At 45.1% G+C, this 20261-nt stretch overlaps 1 protein-coding gene across 3 annotated transcripts in view; it reads left to right on the plus strand.

The window, feature by feature from the left end:
* The first annotated feature begins 1284 nt into the window (after positions 1-1284).
* Positions 1285-20261, plus strand: part of notch1b (notch receptor 1b) — a 42350-nt gene continuing 23373 nt past the window's right edge. For 2 of the 3 annotated variants that reach the window (XM_071524139.1, XM_071524140.1), the window contains exons 1-8: positions 1285-1506; positions 2345-2426; positions 14336-14595; positions 15190-15528; positions 17214-17336; positions 18237-18470; positions 19256-19411; positions 19943-20128. In XM_071524139.1, the coding sequence (XP_071380240.1) occupies positions 1449-1506; positions 2345-2426; positions 14336-14595; positions 15190-15528; positions 17214-17336; positions 18237-18470; positions 19256-19411; positions 19943-20128 (1438 nt within the window). In that variant the 5' untranslated portion in view covers positions 1285-1448. Of the gene's footprint in view, positions 1507-2344; positions 2427-14335; positions 14596-15189; positions 15529-17213; positions 17337-18236; positions 18471-19255; positions 19412-19942; positions 20129-20261 lie in introns of those variants that run through there. The other variant, XM_071524141.1, reaches the window with a different exon arrangement.

The raw sequence follows: 20261 nt of genomic DNA on the forward strand, positions 1-20261 counted from the left end.
GTAAACATTACATAATCCCTCTACTATAGGCCTGTTATTGGACCTAGTCTGAAAATGTTGATGTGTAAAACTGCATAAAAAACACACTTTATTAATCTGTATTCCAATCTAAGGCTCTACCTGTGAGAGGCTGCTCAAGATCTGTTCACAAACCATCTGATGGGAAACTGCACCTGCTTTTGCTGATGTTGCACACTGGCTGAGTGAAAACTTACCTGAGTTGCTGTCAGCGTTTGCTTATCAGCGCAGACGATCCTGCCTGTTAACAGACCAGTTCACATGCTGACTGAGGTTTATCAGATTGGGACGCCCTCATGCAGGAGTGGAGGCTATCAGGGTTCGAACCAATATGGATTGCTTTACCGATATTTCTGGATTCTAACCAATATTTGGTGGCTATATTAAAATTTGACAATTTTCATGCCAGAAATTCCAACAAGTTGCAAGGATTAGGTGTTTCCCCCAGACTTTTAGACTTTTATTCTTGAAAAAAGCATGTGAGAGCATCGTGTGACATTAAAACTTGCTTTACAGTGAAAAAGATTGAGAACCAACCGGTCTTCTTTTTACCTCAGATTAGGCTAATGCTTGGCCAAACTCTTCAGAAGTTGTCCATTTCTTATTTGCATAGACCAGCGCTTCTCAAAGTGAGGTCCGGGATCCTTGAGGGTTTATCCAGGGGGGTCCCCAGCAAAATGAGGAATTGTTTAATGTGATTAGAATTCAATCCACTAGAAATTATCCCAATTAGAGAATGTATAAGAATGACTTGTGATCATATATTTCACTCTGTTACCTCCCCATGCAGACTGCAGAGAGATAATTCAATACATCAGTAAATACATAAACAACAACAAAATCATCTACAGTATATGGGGTTGTCCTGGGATAAAATCGTATCATATGGGGTTCTAATGTGTGTCTATTTGGGGCTCTATGCCATGAAAAAGTTTGAGAACCCCTGGCATAGATAGACTAATTGTTGAACTGATTATTGGGCTAATTGTTAATTAACCAATCACTACAAGGGAAAACGCCCGGGAAAATAAAACTTCTTTAATATCTCTGTATCAAGTTCTGCTGCTTGTGCCTTGGGATCAACTGTGTAATTGTGAAGTGTGTGTGTTTCTGTGTGTGTGTGTATGTGTGTGTGTGTGTGTGTGTGTGTGTGTGTATGGAAAGCCACACAGCGTGGAAGAATAACGCCCCTAGATGTGGAGCGGGGAATGGAGAAGAGCGTCCCTCAAGTCATTTTCAACTCGGGAACTGAAGTGACAACATCTCATGTACGGACTTCAGAGACGCACTTACACTTTCGCTGGATCTACTGAAGGATGAACTGAAAGTCTGTTGTTGTTTATTTTTTTTTACCTGTCGGAGAGGACGGCACACATCGGATCTATGAAAAAACCCACGTGGATTTATAGGACCGTTTTAAATCAGAAGGAATGCATATTTTCTTTGTGAAACTAACTTTCTTGTTGTCGCTGATTGCACTAACACGAGGTGAGTGGCGGGGATGATTCTTGGGAATGACACAGTCCTAGTAGTTTTGCTTTGTCAATAAGATGTAAAAATAATAGTTTTGTATTGTTTTACTCATCACTCGCGTGGAGTTTTGTTTTAACTTGTTGCACCTACTTTGTTTTGTCAATTGATGGACTGAATCTGGAGGCTCTCAACATGAATATAGCCGTTTTTTTTTGCCTTACTTTATTCTGAATCATCCTGCAGTTTTTCCAGGTTAGAGATTTGCTGTGAATTTACATCTATCTGCTTTATTATTCATACATGAATCCGTGCACCTGTTGGCTTTAGCCTAAACAAGTCTGTTCACGAGCCGACTTGCTCTCTATGCATACTGGATGAATTTATGCCTTTTACTTTGGCCGGACAGCTGTTGCGCGCTCGTCCAGCACACACTCAGGTTTTTCTCACTAGTATGAAAACTCATGCCTTTGCAGTTTGCAGTCAGAACAGTTTCTTATGTTTGTTTTTTTTTATTCTTGCAAAGCCATGTTAACTCCCCAAATGGCACATTCTTTGGGACAGCTGCATCGGGGAGAATGCGTCTACCAATCTGGTGTCAAGTCCCATTCACCACAAACTGCACTTTCAGGTGGCAAGAGTCACACCTAGACTTTACATTCATTGAGTAATGCTTGTGCCATTTATTATGCCCCTGAGGAAAACAAACATTTAGAGGCCATTTTGAAGTTTGCCACCTGGAATGATTGTTATATTGTAGTAACTGTTTAAACTTAATGTGAAAAACTGACAGACTTGTAATGCTTAAAAGTTGAGTTTTACAAAGTGCAGTTGTATTAAAACTTTCCATTTGCAGGCCTAAGATGCTCCATGCCCACGGAGTCGTGTTTGAACCAGGGGAGTTGTGAGGCAACTCCAGATGGAAATGGAGAGTGCAAGTAAGTTTAACATCTGTATTTTTCTCCTTTACCAAAGAATGATGGGTAACGCACCTACAGAGAAGACTTGGAAAAGTTTTTTTATTTTTTTTATTTGGCGATCTTCAGATGTTTGGTGTACTGGGGATATGTGAAGCCTCTAAAAGGCGAGCGCACATGCTACTGCTATTTCTGGAAGGCAAATGGCCAGAGAGCCTCGCAGCCAAAGACAGAAATGTGTGGACATTGATGAGGACAGGGGTCACCGTGTGTGTGTGTGTGTGTGTGTGTGTGTGTGTATGAGAGAGTGAGAGAGAGAGAGAGAGAGAGAGTTAGTGTGTGTGTGTGTGTGTGTGTGTGTCTCAGTCTGTTACTGCCACCACACTCTCCCCTCTACAGCCAAACTCTCGCAGGCTCTCGGAGCCCTAAATCTTGTTTTTCTTTTCTTTCACGGAGCGACAGCTGGGGTTGCCAGAAGCTCGGCGACCATTGTTCTCCGCTGCGATTAATTCTGTGTGACTAATCTGGGTGAGGCTTCCCAGAGAGACCCTCAGACCCCGTCCTCCTACCCCCTCTCTCCTCGCCTCTCTCCTGGGATTTTGTCCCCTTCCTCAATGGCCCTCAATGCTCTCTCCCTCTCTCTCTCTCTCTCTGTCTCTCTCTCTTTCTCCCTCCCTCTCTCTCTCTGCCTCTCTCTCTCTCTCTCTCTCTCTCTCTCTCTCTCAATTTCCCTCTCATTCCCCTGGGCAGATGGCAGAGGGTAATTACACAAGATGTCTTTTTTATCATTTTAACCCTATATGAAACAAATGGACTTCTTTATTTTGCCCGTTAGATCACGTTTTTCTGAGTTGTGCCTCCTTTGCAGACAGTTCAGTGACATATAAATTAGGATTAAGCCCCCTATTACGCCCTGAACTCTTTTTTTTTTCTTTTTTTTTACCATGCATTCTTAACAAAAGCCTACCTGTAGGTTGGCTCACTTTCCAACCTGGCATGAGCAGCGGCAGCCAGTGTCGTCTTACCGGAGTGTGGTGAACGCCGAATCAGGGCCTGCCGGGTCAGAGCTTCGGGACCGCAGGGCCCAGGCAGCCATCTTGGCCCCCCGCCACATCTTAATTCGGTCTGGTTGTGTTATTCACCCCTCAATCACCCCCCCCCCCCTCCCCCCCACCCTCCTCACTGGGCCACAAAGCCATCATTGTGCCCCTGCACTGTCCTCCTCCTTAGACGTCTCCAATTAAACATGGAGATGGGCATGAGGGGCTCACTCCAGCGTCACAGTTTTGAAAAGGTTTGAGCGGGCACACAAGGCTTAGTGTTTGTCTGTGTGTGTGTGTGTGTGTGTGTGTATGTGTGTTAATGTTGATGTTAATGTCACTGTGCCACCAGAGGGCTTGGCACTTGAGTAGACAAAGTGCAGAGGTTCTTCAAGGTAGAGCCGCAAAACTGGTTGTGCAATATCGTGAATCGCAAATTTAGTTTCCAAAATTGATAATCATACATTTATTGGATGTGGAAGCGCTTAATTTCATCTCATTTAATTTAGAATGCTGTAATTGTAAAAAAAAAGATGTTGATGTTAAGATGATTAACAGTGTTGTTGTGATGTTAAGATTAACAGTGATCACACAGGGCAAGACTTCTTTCAAGGCTTCTCGGAAGAGCGCTTTATGTTTGTTTTGACAGTTGGAGAATTTTCAAACTCTCGCTGTGAGGACGGCACGTGATTTTTAACAGCAGCAGAGGAGGCTAAGTGCTTACTATCATATGATTCTACTGTGTGTGTGTGTGTGTGTGTGTGTGATTCTGCTGTACCAGGTTTAATAACGTGAACTCTAACATGAACGTCCTGCAAGTATTCTCCAGGATCGATGACTTATTTAGCAAGTGCATTGATGTGGTCGGTGCTAAAACTCTAGTAAAGCAGCGCAGTTGGCAGTGTCAGGAAAAAACAGAGAGAAATAATCACAACCAGGTGGATCCTGTCTGCTTTTTCCTGTTGCAGTTAACCCATCAGACACAGGTCCTGTTAAAGGTCATTGTTAAGTACATTGTTTGACTAATGCTCAGGCGGTAAAGGGGTAATTCATAAATTTTTCACCAAGATAGTGTTCAGCGATAGCCTGCCTGGCCTGGTGAACGACACAGGCTAAAGGCCCATTCACATTTAAAACTATAACAGTAAAGATAGAGATAACTATGGTAATACATTGTTGCTGAAGCATTCACACTACAGATATCTGTGATAAGTTTGTACCAAATGCTCCTGCCCCCTTCTTTATTACAACTTTAATTTGATTGGTTGAAAACATTTTTTTCATTATCTCGCTCTGAGATCACACCAAAAATATAGTTATAGTTATCGTTTTTGGATGTTTTTAAAGTTATCGTTATCTTTCGTTATTGGGAACACAGATTCCATTTTCTTAGAATGATTTATATCTTTTTATAGTTATCGTTATCTTTACAGTTATCGTTCTACATGTGAATGTGCCTTAACAGTCTTTTAGTGTTCTTTAATGAAAGTCCACCACACAGAGAGGTGTTTCCAGATCCCACACTTCCATTCCTGACAAAATGACGAGCTGCTCTCAGCTCAATCAAAAGCAGCCGCTCCTCTAGTCAAGTGTTATTTAGAGGTCAAGTAAGTGGCATTGAATGCTTCAGTTTTATATAGTACGGCAGAGATGCCTACTTGACATGCCATACCAGGAATACCATCTGCTCCTCGTATCTGGCCTGGGCTGAAGTTTATCTCCAAAGAGCTCCAAGGAGGCCTCTCATTTACTGTAGCGGGCTTGGCAGTAACAGAAAGCAGTGCCGGGCCGGGCTGAGCTGAGCCGATCCAGACCAGGAGAGAGGAAAAAAAAAAAAAAAAAAAAAAAAAAGGAAATTCCAGTGGCACAATGGCTAGAATCAAAGGAGCTTAGTAGAGCTGCTACCCAGAGAGATGAGAGATGTCGGGCCAGCTAGGGAGTAAGGAAGGACGCTGCTGAGAGCTCGCATACCAGCATCGTCAGTTAGTTGACAAACGTGATGAAAATAAAACAACAGGTTTTTGACAGCCTGCTGATAACAGTGAATCATGTGACCTGTGATAGATCAGGAGGGAAGGATTTAGGCCCTTAGACTTGGAGTTAGTATGGATGAGTTATAAGGATGGCATTCACCTGCAAACACACCCCAGTAGTTCCTCGGTGCTTTTGGGTTACAGCTTCTTACAATGATGCACTGGTAAACTGATTTGACGAATTGTTGAGCCCTTTTCAGTGAAGAGTCAGTCAGCAAAGAATAGAAGAGCATTCTGACTTTACTTTTTTATGTGTGTTTTACTTTCCAGTTTTTCCAATTAGAAGAGCCTAGTTTGTACTCTGTCCTCTCATCCTTTTAGAAAGAGAAAGATCATATGTTCTCTTTTCTAAAAAGTAACTCAGTAACTTTTCCTCCACTTTTAAATGAGCTTTTAAATGAATGATTTTAAATGAGCTACTTTGTACTTTTACTTCACTAGATTTTAACATCACTACATTTACTTCTACTGAATATCAGCAAAGTAACAATACTTCTATTTGAGAACGACATTCTACTACTCTTTCCACCACTGATTTTAGTGAATAACAGACCTTCTTGGAGTGCAATCTTACTCCAGCAGCTAATGAGGATGCCCCCTCTTGTGACACAAGACCTCTACTATGCTAACAGAGAGACATAATCTGGTCAGCGCCTGAGGCCTGAAGCCGAGGCCAACCTGATCCTGGCCCCGCTGTACCTCAGATAATCAATTGCTCAAGTGGCACTGGGGTTTTGATGAATTCCCTGGTTTGTGTTTGTGTGTGTGTGTGTGTGTGTGTGTGTGTGTTTGTGCGTGCATGCATACGTGTGTGTTTCCACCACTCCAGTCAGATAACAAGCAGACCCATTAATTCCTGGCTGGCATGCGTAGAGACTGCTACAGTATACATCCACATCAATGAAAGTGGGCCCTTGTCTCTGCGGTTCTGGGGATTCTTCAATGCCACCTCTGTTTGCTCTGGTCAGACGAGTCCATCTTAGCCCCCCCACCCCCCCCCACCCCGCTCCACGCCCCCTCCTCCTCCATTCAGAGTCAGGAAACAGCCTCGGAGTGGCCCGGGGGAAGAAAAGGTGCCGTATCTGATCATATCATCACACAACGAGGAACACACAGCGCAGGGCTTTTATATGGCCGCTGCCGCCGGTGTTGGGTTCCTTTTGGCAGGAGCCCGGCTGGTGAGAGGGCTGATCGGCTGAGCGTTCAGGCTGATTGAAGCGACTTGGTGGTGGGGAACCTCAGCGCCGAGGATTAGTGATATTTGAGCCTCCCTGGTTGGCATATGCCAAGACAAATCACACAGACTTTGATCAGCGGCTGATATGACTGACAGTCAAAGTGTGTGTGTGTGTGTGTGTGTGTGCGCGCGTGAGACAAAGACCCTGGGCATATTCCAAACCACACTTCCTCATTTCATGCTTTTGAGCCAGACCACCTGTCTGTGGCTCGCAGTATCACAACTAAAAGAGACGTGCACTCACCCACGCGGCAGCATGCTCCATAATGCCCATGATTACTTGTGGTTTTGCCCATTCAGCTCCGCACAGAACGCATAGAAAATACCTACCTTACTCTGCCAGGTGCGCTTTTAGAGCTTCAAGTCCCTCTCACTGCCAGACACACACTCAAAGGACACTTGGGAGAATGGAGCGTGATGCCTTTGTAGTGAAATGGAGCGGTTTGTGCAGTCAAGGCATCCTGACAGCTATGCAGATCATAAGGCCGATACCAATCACGGTATCTGTGACACAGAAAAACAACAAATTGACAGTTTTCTCGAGGCGTATAAGCTATAGCACTTAGCCAGACTGCACAGGGAACAAGTCGCCGTGTACAGTAACAACCCCGAGTGTCCGGTTGCACTGTCAGCTACACCTTCAGACACCCGTAAAGCCTTTAAGTGGTTCCCAGCCTCGTAAAGCAGGCAGTGGCACTAGTCATTAGAGCTGCTATGACTCACAAGACACACACACACACACACACACGCACACACACACACAGAGTGGTTGGTCCCTGGGGGAGCAATCTCTTTCCCATGGGCTGTGTCAGTAATGGTACCGAATAAACAGGGTCTCTAATGAAGGCTGCCAGATGTGGGCCGGCCAGGTCATCTCTCCTGTACGATTAGAGAGGAAGGAAAAGAAGGAGGGATGGACGGATGGAGGGAGAGGGAAAGAGGGGCAGTGTTTCCCCTGTAATTTTTGTAACCGTGGGGATTTGGTGGTAACTTTGGTTTCGGTTCCACAACAAACAAACCCTCATTCTGGTAGCAGTTTTGGATGCAGCGCTGTAGCTATTTTTAGTTGAATCGGCTCCATTAAAATGATAAAAGCACTCGTTTTAAACATGCACTTATATTAAACATTTTTGTATGTGTTGAGGAGGGGAAAGTTAGACTCAGTTATGATTTTTTTAAATGTTTGATTCTCTCTTAATAACAGTGGTGGTAAAGTTGTCACTGTGGAGTCCCAGCACTGCTAAATGAAAACTGGGAAACACTAGAGAGGGGAAAGGAGAGAGGGAAGTGTGGAGGGAGAGAGGTGGAAGAAAGGAGCGAGGCCCCCCTTGGGCAACGCTTTTAAAACAGATCAGACAAGACTAAAGGGGACTTAGCCCAGGCACAGACACCAAACAGCCAGGAAATGAGAACGGCCGGGAGGGAGAGGAGGGGAAGGGAGGGAGGGGAGGGGAGGGAAGGGTGGGGGGCCAGAGGTAACAACATGTTCCACTAACACAGTTTGACTCCAGCTCTTTGTTAATGGAGGAGACACCTGAGAGACAGACATAACTACTCTATTAACTGACGGTCTAAACATTAATACTCTTATATACGCTATACGCTTTTCTTGAAATTTGGGAAGAAGAAAAAGAGATCGATAAACAAAGAATTGTCTTAAATAGTCCTAATAACTTCTCTTATAAAAAACAGAACAAGACAGATTGTTTTCTTACTATCCCACAGTGCTTTACTCTGCTTATTGGCACAATAATGGAATAAAAGCACAACCTAATTCCTCTAAAGCCTCTTACCAGGGTAGGAGAGTGGCTGTACAGCTGCCAAAATGTGTGCGCTCCCTTTCGGTTTTTGTTTGTATACAGTGCACATGTGTAGCCCACATATTATGCGTGTTCAAAGCCAGCCGCCCATCCCTCTCTGTGTGCGTGTGACCTCAGAAAGATGGCAGATGGCAGATTGGCCCGACACTAAGGAAGCCCCTCAGAGTGACGCCTGGCCGGGGGTCAGATGTCACCACAACATCTGCTCCGGGGCTCGAGCCGCCCGGCCCTCGTCACGCATCCCATCACTGGCGCAGACCTGTTGCCACGGGCGACTGCGCCGGCGATTGAAGAAAAGAAGGCCCAGAAGTGAGCGGAGAGGGGAACAATGCAGGCTACTGGGCAGGGATGACAGAGAAGATAATAACAGTATCGGCCTTACCGCAGAGATAATTCCACTGCTGTCCTGGAGTTATATGATACCGCCCAAACACCTGATATTTGCTCAGCTTCTGATTTGTGCCCCTCTTTTCATGTCTTCTTTATTTATCTTTCCTGCAGCCTGGTTTACCTGCTGCTGTTGAGATTATCCTGCTCGCTAGGCCAGCAGATTTCTCTTGTTGAAGCAGCTGCTTTGGACTGTTTGTTTTGAACGCAGCCAAGACTCTATAAAAGAGTCGTTGAATATCTTTTGTCTTATCCCCCTATTTATAAGTTTGAGCTCTTATTGAGGCAGTTAACTCGAACGCCTGTAAAAGCCGTTTTGTGCTGACCGTGTATTTGACGGGCTCTCGCCAAGTTAAAGAGCAAACTGTTAGCATTCTTTGCCTCGCGTGTGCTACAGTTGACTTACTGCTAGCACCTCAGCCTGAGTGTGTTTGGACAGTGCGTCCACGTGGGGCAAGGTAAAGGAGAAGGGGCTCCGGCTGTTTGTCTTTTGGGCCTCGGTGTGAGACGCTGGGCTGCTTTGCGAGGGCGAGGGAGGCCAGATCCCCGTTTCAAAGCCGGTGTGAGTTTTTTCGGGGAACCGTAAAGTGAGGCTGCCAGCTAGCCTCTATTGAGGTTTCCCGGGTTAAGGATCGGGACAGGAGACATTGGGCAGCTTTTTAGAGTAAACACCAACATTCCTTATAAACCGGTAACCCCCCTCTCTTGCTCTCTTTTTCATCCCCCCCCCCTCTTCTCTTTTCTCCCCACTGGCAGCTCCCCACTATAAAACCCCACCAAACCAGTTCCAATTTCCTTTCTTTCAGACGCCTTTGTTTGTCTTGCTGCTTGTGTGTTTGGGATTTGTTTTTGTTTTTTTAAAGCTTCTCTTTCGCCTCACACTTAGCCTCGAACATGGCAGACCGCTGAAAAAGCTGCAGAACAGCTTGGAGTAGGGAAAGTTTTTTGGGGAGTGCGCAGTAGTCAGTTGAGACTTATAAATCCTAATATGGTGTCTTACAAATCTAGCCAACCCTATGAAAAGAAATGGGGGTTTGGATGGAGGGGGTGGAGGGGGTGGGGGGTGGGGGGGTGCTGGGTTTGGAGGGAAAGAGTGAAAGAAGGTACACAGAGGGGAGGGAGCGGATGCCAGCGACTGTACGCATTGGGGCTTTGAACAGAGGAAGTTAAAGGAGGAGTGAACCAATAATAAGGAAAAAAGGGAGAAAATCCAGGGATGAGCCATACATAAAGGGGGAAGATTTAGAGAAAGTTTTTTTGGAAAGAGAGAGAGAGAGAGAGGAGGGGAGGAGAGGAAAGAGGAGGTTTAACAGCTGAATGCGCCCGGCCTGTGGTCAACTCTGAATGGGGAGGAAAAACAATGGGCCCACTCATCCTTCGCTCTCTCTCTTTCTCTCTCTCTCTCTCTCTCTCTCTCCCTCTCTTTTCTCTCCCTCGCTCGCTCTTTCTCACTCTCCATTTCTCCACTGAGTAGGGAGGGGGGGGGGGGGGCGGCCATTCAAACACCCACACTGTAAAAAATGTCCATCTTAACACGTCATTTAATCTAGCGCTGAGTCTTAAAACCTTCATTTTCTAAAAAATCTGAGAGATATTTTCACTTTGCAATGCAGATCAACTGGTGTTTCAAGAATTTTCTTTTATAGTGTCATTTTCTTGATACTAGTGGAGTCATCTGCCTTATTTTATGCCTTGTTTCAAGATAATTCCTCTAACAAGTCAAACTGCTGTGGAAGAAAGTGGCATTTTCTTGCCCCCCCCCCCCCCACCCCATCTCACCGCCACAAAACTTTTCACTTGTATTGAGAAAAAACAAGATTTTAAAAATGAAAATATGCCACTAAATTACATGTGAAGATTTTTTTTTTGCAGTGCCTAGGCCTCTCCATTTTCTCCCGGGGGTTGAGGATGAGGGTAGGATGGGGTGGGGGGAGCACTGGGAAAGGAAGGAGGCGGAGGGGTTGGATGGGGTGGTGGTGGTTGGGGAGGGGGGGGTGAATGGCCGGGGCAGCAGCTGCCGTCTCCTCATTAACATGCGCACCTGCTCCCTGCGGCCTTTTTCCAGCGAGCTCGTGCGGCGCCTCACGACCTCAGCACCCGCCGCCGCCACCGCTGGGTCTTAACTGGACTGGCCTTCTAGCAGCCACTTCTGCTGCTGCTCTCCACTGCCCCCCCTCTGCACCACACACACACACACACACACATAAACACACACACACACACACGCACCTGCTGTCCTGTAAGGGAATGACTATGGATGCTCAGGAATTCTGTGGATGAATTCTTAAAGCTGCACTAAACAAGATTTTTATGTAAAAATAAACCGTCTTATCAGCCTAAATCACACAGTGGGGCTGCAATAGAGAGCGTCCCATCCCAACCAGTTAGACACTGCAGATTCTCCCTATTTGCTTATGCGTATTTGGGAAAATATGCATAAATCTGGAGCGACATGAAGAAGAAAATGATACCAGAAAATGATCCTTTTACTTGCTGGTAAAAATCATTCATGACCCTGAAGAAGACCATAGGTCAACACGCATTAGTCATTTTTAATTGCCTTGCAGCACATGTAATAAAGGCTTTTAATCTTTTTCACTAAGGACAGAGTGCCTGGTTTTCTTTTTGGGTCACTGCTTTTTAAATATTTTTTTTTACCAGCAATTGAAGGATCCAAAGTTTTCTAGTATCAGTTTGAATCTACCTGCCCCTCCAAAGAGCACCTGTCTGTTAACATCAGACCTAAATAGCGCTTCTTCCCTCTGTCCTCGAAGTAGAAAATGATTTTATATTTTCTTTTTCTCACCATTTATCCTTAATGCTACAGAGATCCGCTAGTGATCCCGAGCTCTATGACGCTCAGCCAAGGTACCGCTCTCCACTCTAAACATGGTGACATGCCACGACTCCCTCAGTGTTTATGCAGCGGGCAGCCTAGCATGTGATGTTTTCTTTTGCTAGCCACAGTTCTAGGACTGCCTAATCCCCTGAGAGGGAGACCCTGTCTAAACACACGCCTGTCCCTACAGGGGGGCACAGCTTGGCCCCCACTGACACACACACACACACACACACACACACATATAACACACACACACACACACACACACGTACTGGACCCCCTGGGAATGTTTTGGGACGTGATTCTGCCAGCCCCTCAGGGCTAATAGACTCGTTGGCTCTGCTCAGGTATTTGAGTGTGACAGTGGGTTTTGTTGTTGTGGGAAGGCTGCTTTGATGTTAGGAGGATATATTATGCAGAATATTGTTTCTGCAGGAGGGGGAAAACACGACAATATTCCAAAGCAACCGTTGTTTATCACAAATTGGAGCAGAAAAAACAAACAAAATGAATAGTCTTTTTTTTTTTTTCGATTCCCAGATATTCACCGTGTAATTTTCCTGCGCTGCAGTTTACTCAGGAATTTGCCCGAGTGGAAGTTTTTCAGAAATCTTTCATGGCTCTCTTGACAAGAGTTTCCTCTTTCGACCCCTTGTCTGATGTTTGGAGAAAATCCTCTCTGGTCGGGAAGAATAACGAGCATTGAGGTGGCGGCACGGCGCTTTTGAAGTTTGCCATAATGTTGGCTCGCAGCTCAAACACTGTGGCATAGACACTGCCTTGTCCTCTGGATGAATGAGTGCTGACAAAAGGGCTGAAGCAAGCACATTTCAGCCCTAAGAGCTGCTGAAGGGTGCCATGATGGCCGCTTTTCCTGTCTCAACTTTTGAAGAGACAGGATTACGGACAAGAATTCCAAACACCACAGATTTTTTTTTCTTCTCTACCCTCCCTGGTGCTATTGAGCAGATGCTTTGTTTTTTGTATTGACCGACTCTCCCCGGCCACCCAGCATTGTTGACAACAGTATTGAACCTTTTGAAGGTGATGAATATGGGAATCTGGCAGTAGGGAGGTTCCAGTGCAGCGCAAAGCAGAGTCTGATTGAGCTATGGGACAGTTGGTGTGACCATCTTTATGTCACACCCCTATTGTGTGTGTGTGTGTGTGTGTGTGCGTGCCTGTTTATGTGTGACTGCGAATGTGAACGTAAACCTACGAGTGCCTGTGTATAATCTGTATGTGAGAATCCTGTGTGTGTGTATGTATGTGTGTGTGTGTGTGTGTGTGTGTGTGTGTGTAAGAGATTGCACACTGTGTATGAATGTGTGTGTGCATGCTGTGTGTGTGTGTGGCCCTTTTGTTGAGCCGCGCATATCCTCAGGGGACACCCTTCAACTCCTCTCTTTGTAATTGTAAATGTGTAAATCTGTCGCTGTGATCTGCAGCAGCTCTCTCTCTCTCTCTCTCTCTCTCTCTCTCTCCCTCTGTCTCTCTCTCTCTCTCTCTCTCTCTCCCTCTGTCTCTCTTTCTCTCTCTCTCTCTCTCTCTCTCTCTGGGAACTTGTTCGTTGGGGTCCAACATTTATGACTCCAACACAACCTGTGAGAAACATCACAGGAGTTTGTCCCCCCTCCTTCTCTCAGTCTCTCCCCCTCCTCTCCTCCCTCCATCTCTTCAAGCCACTCTGTTTTACGGCCTAAAACACATTGTGTGAGGGGGGGGGGGGGGGGGGGGGGGGGTGATGGTAGAAAGACGAATGTCCCGTTTGCCGCATAGTTTCTCATGCCGGTGTTGCCGAGTTGTAAAAACAGCGAGGCAGGACACAGCCGCCTGACCCTCCTTTCACAGAAATGGCTAGTTAGTCCTATTGGCAAAGGCTGTTTCCCATGCAATAGATTTATAAGCACAGTAGCACACAATGGGATGACCCTTGCTAGTCCAAAGCATTTTCTTGCCCTTGTGAACTCTTTAATCTGCACTGAGCTGAAAAATAGGTGAAAACAGTGTGGTTGAATTCCCTTTCACGGGTCCTGCTTTTTGTGATGTTAATTTTAGATGAGGAAAATTAAGTAAGGAATGGGAATTCAGATATATTGGTTGGTTTGCTAATATATCAGGATGATATTGGGCTTTAGTTAAATATTGGATGGGTTGTCCACCACCGATATGATGGACATTCCTCCTGGGCCATAGCTACATAAAGAAAAGTTTTTCCACCCTGCCAACAATGGATTTCTTGGAGAAACACTGAATGCTTACAATTTTTTGGGCATAAGATGGGTCAAATTTAAAGGTGTTGAGTATCGGCTATCGGCAGCTTCAAACATAGCAGTATCAGCCTTCAAAAAACCCATATCAGTCGAACCCTATTCAATAGTAGGAGTAACATTATAAGGTTGTGTACCTGTGAGTGAGAGATTAAGGTGATATGAGGAAATACATGTTGCAGTCTACAGAAGTTACTCACGTCTTCCTCAAAAGCGACCGGCGCCTTCCTGAGCCTCAGAGAATGTTGCTGACTCTCCGTCCCTCTCTGACTCCTCTCCGCCTGTCCTGTCCCTCCTCCAGGTGTCGGGACGGATACGTAGGGAGCAGGTGCCAGTTCCGCGACCCGTGCTTCACCTCGCCATGCATGAACGGCGGCTTGTGTCGCGCCGTATCCCGGGGCAACACGGTGGACTTCAGCTGCACGTGCAGACTGGGCTACACCGACCGCCGCTGCATGACGCCCATCGACGCCTGCCTCAGCTCGCCGTGTCGCAACGGAGGAACCTGCGAGCTGGAAGGCCTCCGGACGTACAAGTGCCGCTGCCCGCCTGGATGGTCAGGTAATGCAAAACAGTGTTATGACATAGGAGTATGGCTGGGTATTGAAAAATGACACCAATCAGTACAGTACAGTACCAATTTTTTTTGGGATGTAAGTATTAAATTTAATGCATAAAAAGGTAACAAAGCTTCAAAATGTTGGATTCTCACAATGAGAAGTCAAGTTTTCTTCCTGTTTATGGACATTTGTACTGAGAGAATCAGCTGAAAGTCGTCAGATTCTGTTAGCATGCAGAATGCTACACTAAACAAAGGATTTGCTCTATTGCATAATAAAATGAGCTTATAGATTCAAAGATTGCACCAGAAAATATATATATTTGTGTAGAGTCTGTGATGAATTTGAAGAATCTGGATGGGTGTTGATATCAAGACATTTCAAATTAGGGCTAAACAGAAATGACTGAGAACAACTATGATACAGACTGGATGCTTTCCCTTGGGTTAGATTAACACAATAACCAAGCCCAAAAAAACGTAAAGAAGTTTCCTTAACATGGACAGCCGATGCGAGCGTTTATTTATTCCGAACCTGTTGTGAGAACGAAGCCTGTCTCAGACATCATGCATCTCATTTCTCCGTGTGTCTCCAGGTAAACTGTGCCAACAAGCCGACCCCTGCGCCTCAAACCCCTGTGCCAACGGCGGCCAGTGCTCTGCCTTCGAGTCGCACTACATCTGCACCTGCACGCCCTTCTTCTACGGCCAGACCTGCAAGCAGGACGTCAACGAGTGCGCGCAGAGCCCCTCGCCTTGCAAGAACGGCGGCACGTGCGTCAACGAGGTCGGCACGTACCGCTGCCAGTGCCCGCAGGAGTTCACGGGCAAGCACTGCGAGAGCCGCTACATGCCCTGCAACCCCTCCCCCTGCCACAACGGGGGCACCTGCATTCAGAAGGGAGAGACCAGCTACGAATGCTCCTGTGTGCCAGGTACAGGAAGTCCCAGTCCCTGCTAGATTCATGGCTTTCCTACGAACTGCCTAGGGAGTTTAGTGAAATCCTTGTTGCTTCATGACACCTATACACACATTTCTGCCCGTATTACTTTCCCATCACCTGGATTTTGGTTACAGCTGTGTGTGAGGGTCTACTAGGCTTTTATCATCGTATCACATCAGGGCCCAATAACTTAGAAGGGGGCCCAACTCGTATTGGAATCCATTGAGCCAGACCACATTCTGAATCATTACACCTATTCTTGTTGAAAATAAGAGGAAAATTTTGTTTTGTCATTGGTTTTAGAAAAAAAACCTTCAGATGAAATATATAGAAGATAGGACCTGAGTAAGCTGAAGCTATAGTGGGATCATATGCCCCTCTTGCTTTAGCCAATAGTGTCAGGTAATTCATTCCTAAATTCACTGTTTTACTCTCTCAGTCTCTCAGGCCGACCTAAATGTCAGCGCCTGCTCTAGTCACTGGTTAAGAGATGATGTCATTTAAGGCAGGGCCGTTCCTGCTCCTGTTGTGTCGTGTGTGTGTGTGTGTGTGTATGTATATGTGTGTGTGTGTGTGTGTGCTCTGTGTGAACAAGGCTGAGCAGGAAGGCATCAGGCCTTATCGTAAGGAAATGGTCAAGGGACAACATCCTTTTCACATAGCGGAGTGAAGCAAAGCTTGCTGGGACTAAAGCCCCGCCCATTGCCTCATCACTTCCACACAGCCTAGTCTTGCCTTGCTTTCTACTGCTTTTCCACTAGAAATCCATGAATCCAGTGAATCTGTACGCCACCTTTCCATCCCTTCTCTACCATCTCCTCTGCTTGCTCTTATTATTATGTTAGTATTATATCTCTTGTTTTAAAAAGGAAAAAGAAAAAACTTATAGTATTTTTTTACACATAGCATTTTCGGTAGTTAGCTGACACTCATTGATTGGTTTATAATGAGTGCAACTGTAAGATAAGCTTCAGTTCCTAGATCATGCAAATTGCAAGCAACCAATAGTAAAGAGTGCAATGTTTAGGGTCAAATAGGAAAATAAATAGGAATAGTACAGAAAAATAAAAGCTTGTCTGGGAAACTCTGGAAATCCAAAGCTTCAAGCTTCATATTTTTATGTGGTTTTCACAAGTAACACTAAAATTATCACTAAGAGTTACATCTAACACTTCTGCACACAACAGTTGGAAGAATGATATTAAATTCACATTTGGCTTTCAGTAACAAGAATAACAGAAATAGATATTTTATGAATGAACTCTTGGCGATGCCGGTGCTGACTTGTACTGGTTTTGATTTTCACTTGGCATTACCCAGTATGCCATTTAGTGCAGTCCAGTGGTTGCATGTTGTGTAACTCTATAGCAGAGTGGTTGTTACTTCATATGAGAGAAGTGTGTGTGTGTGTGTGTGTGTGTGTGTGTGTGTGTCTTGCCACAGACCTCAAGAGGGTACAGCTGCCTTCTTTCCTCGGAGGAAAAAGACAGTTGACCACATTCAACTGCTGAGGAGTTTCGCTCCCTTTGTAGTGAATGGGAGAAAGTTGTTTTGAAACCAGGAGGAATGAGCAACTGAGTATCTGAGGCCTTCAGTGGCAGCGATGGCACACTGACACAGAGTGAAGCAAATCCAACCATGTACACTGAAACAATTGTCTCTCTTTCTACCTTCAGGTTTTTCAGGAAAGAACTGCGACCACAACATTGATGACTGTCCAGGCCATGAGTGCCAGAATGGAGGAACCTGTGTAGATGGAGTCAACACCTACAACTGCCAGTGTAGGCCAGAATTTACAGGTATGAATGGGGATTTCCCTTTACATTTACCAGCCCAGGGGCAAGACTAGTCCAAGCCTTAGACTGGTCTTACATTCTCAGGTTGGACTAGGCTAATTAAGACTGTCTGTTACTTAAATATTACGACTGACTTATTTTGAGGTAGGAAAGTTAGCCACCTTCCCCCTGGCTAATCTTGAGTTTGTTGTTATGGCAACGAGTCGGCCTAACTGTCAGAGCGGGAAGTTTAAATACTGTAGCTATTTCATAAAGGATGGCAAATCTTTGGTTTTTGGAAAGAACCTGAAGAAGAGTGAGTCTTTAGAGACAGAAACAAACCATTAGAGATCTACAAAAATCAAGAAGTAGTAGGAACAGGTAAATATAAAAGTGTCTATGGCAAGTTTGACTTAAGGTCATATTTAAGTCTAAGACTGGGTCTATCTTTATGCAACTGGCCCCAGTCTATAGCTGAGTTAGGAAACTAAACTGACGATCACTTATTCTGATCAGATTAACCCATTTTTGCCCAACATTGAATTTTTCGTCTTCTGTTGTACAGTTGTTCTCTGTGCTTATTTATTTAAGAATTTTTGAAATCGGTTGAAGCGTTTGTCTAAAAAGTGCACTAACTTTTTTTTTTGATAACTGCTCTTTTTCCCAAACATATTGTTCAAAATCTCAGTGATTCCTTAACCGATTGTTGTAATTCAACATTTATTTTAAAGGGACTTTATGAACTTGGATGTCAACCTGCACTTGTGTTTTCTCTGTTATGTATTCAAAGTACATAGGACTGGTTTAAGAGCACCGGCTTTTTACCAAACTCTGTCTGCAGCAAGCCCACACACAAGGAAAAACAGTGTTTGGGATGCAGATAATTAACCTTCGTCAATACTTTGACCCCTGGGTCTCCCACAGGCCAGCTCTGCACAGAGGATGTTGATGAGTGCCAACTGATGCCCAACGCCTGCCAAAACGGCGGCACGTGCCACAACACCTACGGCAGCTACCAGTGTGTGTGTGTGAACGGCTGGACCGGGGACGACTGCAGCGAGAACATCGACGACTGTGCCAACGCCGCCTGCCACCACGGATCCACCTGTCACGACCGCGTCGCGTCCTTCTACTGCGAATGTCCCCACGGCCGCACAGGTCAGAACGGAGCTCTTTCAGCTGCACAAATAGCCTGGATCCCAAGGTGGAGCTGCAGTAGAGAAGAGCGTCCATCTGCTCTAATTGAAACTGACATTTGAGATTTTTCTCTTTTTGCCCAAATGTAATTGTCCACTACATGTTACATGATTTCTGGGTGTTGAAGTTCAAATTTTTCAATCAGTTACCTCTCACTGCCATTTGGAGTAGCCAACATGCAAAGTTGCCTAATGTTAATAGTTCTTTTCAACTAGCTTTTTGGTAATAAGGGGTCTCTTTTCCCCCTCTATCCCTCCCCAGATTGACATTTTATATCAATATTATGTTGTTTCAGTGTAGGCCATTTTCACATTTTCCCATAATCTGCCTGTGCAGTCTGTCTGTTTAATGATCAACAGACAGACTGCACAGGCAGATTATTATTATTATTTCAACTTGAGTTTAATTCAACTCAGTTCAACTTGTCATTCCACAGTGAAAGTCACAGCACATTTCAAACAAGTAAAACAAGAGCAGCATGGACAATACAAAAGCAAAACAGTGCAAGCAAAACAAGCAATATTAACAGTATTAGTATAAAAGGGAGTAGTGGATACAATTCAGATGTTACAGTCCAGGTTGTAGATATAACGTGACTAGTGCATAGAATTCAGAGTTGCAGAGTTTAATAAAAATGAGTGCTACTCAGTAAACTGTAAAGTGACTGGTGCATCAGATCGAACAGATGGGTTAATGTTGAGTTAAAGTTCAGTGTAGTAACGTTCACTTTCTGTATCCTGCACCAGGACTCCTGTGCCAGCTGGACGACGCCTGCATCAGCAACCCGTGTCAGAAGGGCTCCAACTGTGACACCAACCCCGTCAGCGGAAACCACTTCTGCACCTGCCCCCCTGGGTACTTCGGGGCTTCCTGTGACCAGGATGTCGACGAGTGCTCGCTGGGTAAAACTCACACTGCTGACCTGCCCAGCTCTCTCCGTCTGTTGTGTATTATATTATACAACGGGTGGTTTCTGCCAAGCGCTCTTGATTGCTCAAAGACACATTTCAACTGTGCTGATGACTCCCATAAAACACAGCTTGATGTGATTTATTGGTTGCCATCTCAGGGAGCTGCTTAGCGATCGTTCTTGTTTTCCCCTGTTTTTTAATACTTATGTATCCGTACTACTGTGGGGAAAGTTTTCAATCAATCCACACACATTGGTAACCGTTGTATAAAAGCCAAAATACAAGCACGTTCTTTACTGTGATTATGGGTACCTCGCTACCCATAATTGCAACCATAATCACAGTAAATAACGCCCTCCCGGGTATTACTGCTATAATCACACACAGTCTTGGCTTTGTTTTGGCTCTGTCAAACAACACTAAACCACCCAAGTCATCTCACTGTCATTACATATTTATTCACTTTTCACATCGCTCCTTGTTAGCGTCTTATACTCAAAGTGCTTATCTGTGTTTTAATAGGTTCCAACCCGTGTGAGCATGCAGGGAAGTGTCTGAACACCAAAGGGTCGTTCCAGTGTAAGTGCCAGCGGGGTTACGTGGGGCCGCGCTGCGAGCTGGACATCAACGAGTGCATGTCCAACCCGTGTCTGAACGAGGCCACCTGCCTGGACCAGATAGGAGACTTCCACTGCATCTGCATGCCAGGTATGTTTTAAGATTGTTTTAAGATTATTATAATTTTAAAGAGTGAATTGATGCAACCAGAACTGCTTTTAACCACATACTAGTAGGTGCCAAAAAGATCTTGATCTTTATAGTTATTGCAGTATAATTATTG

This window comes from Centroberyx affinis, unplaced genomic scaffold, assembly GCF_046629955.1.
Source record: "Centroberyx affinis isolate AG114_WGS23_722 - 3 ecotype Tasmania unplaced genomic scaffold, CSIRO-AGI_Caff_v1 ptg001156l_1, whole genome shotgun sequence".
Lineage (NCBI taxonomy): Eukaryota > Metazoa > Chordata > Actinopteri > Beryciformes > Berycidae > Centroberyx > Centroberyx affinis.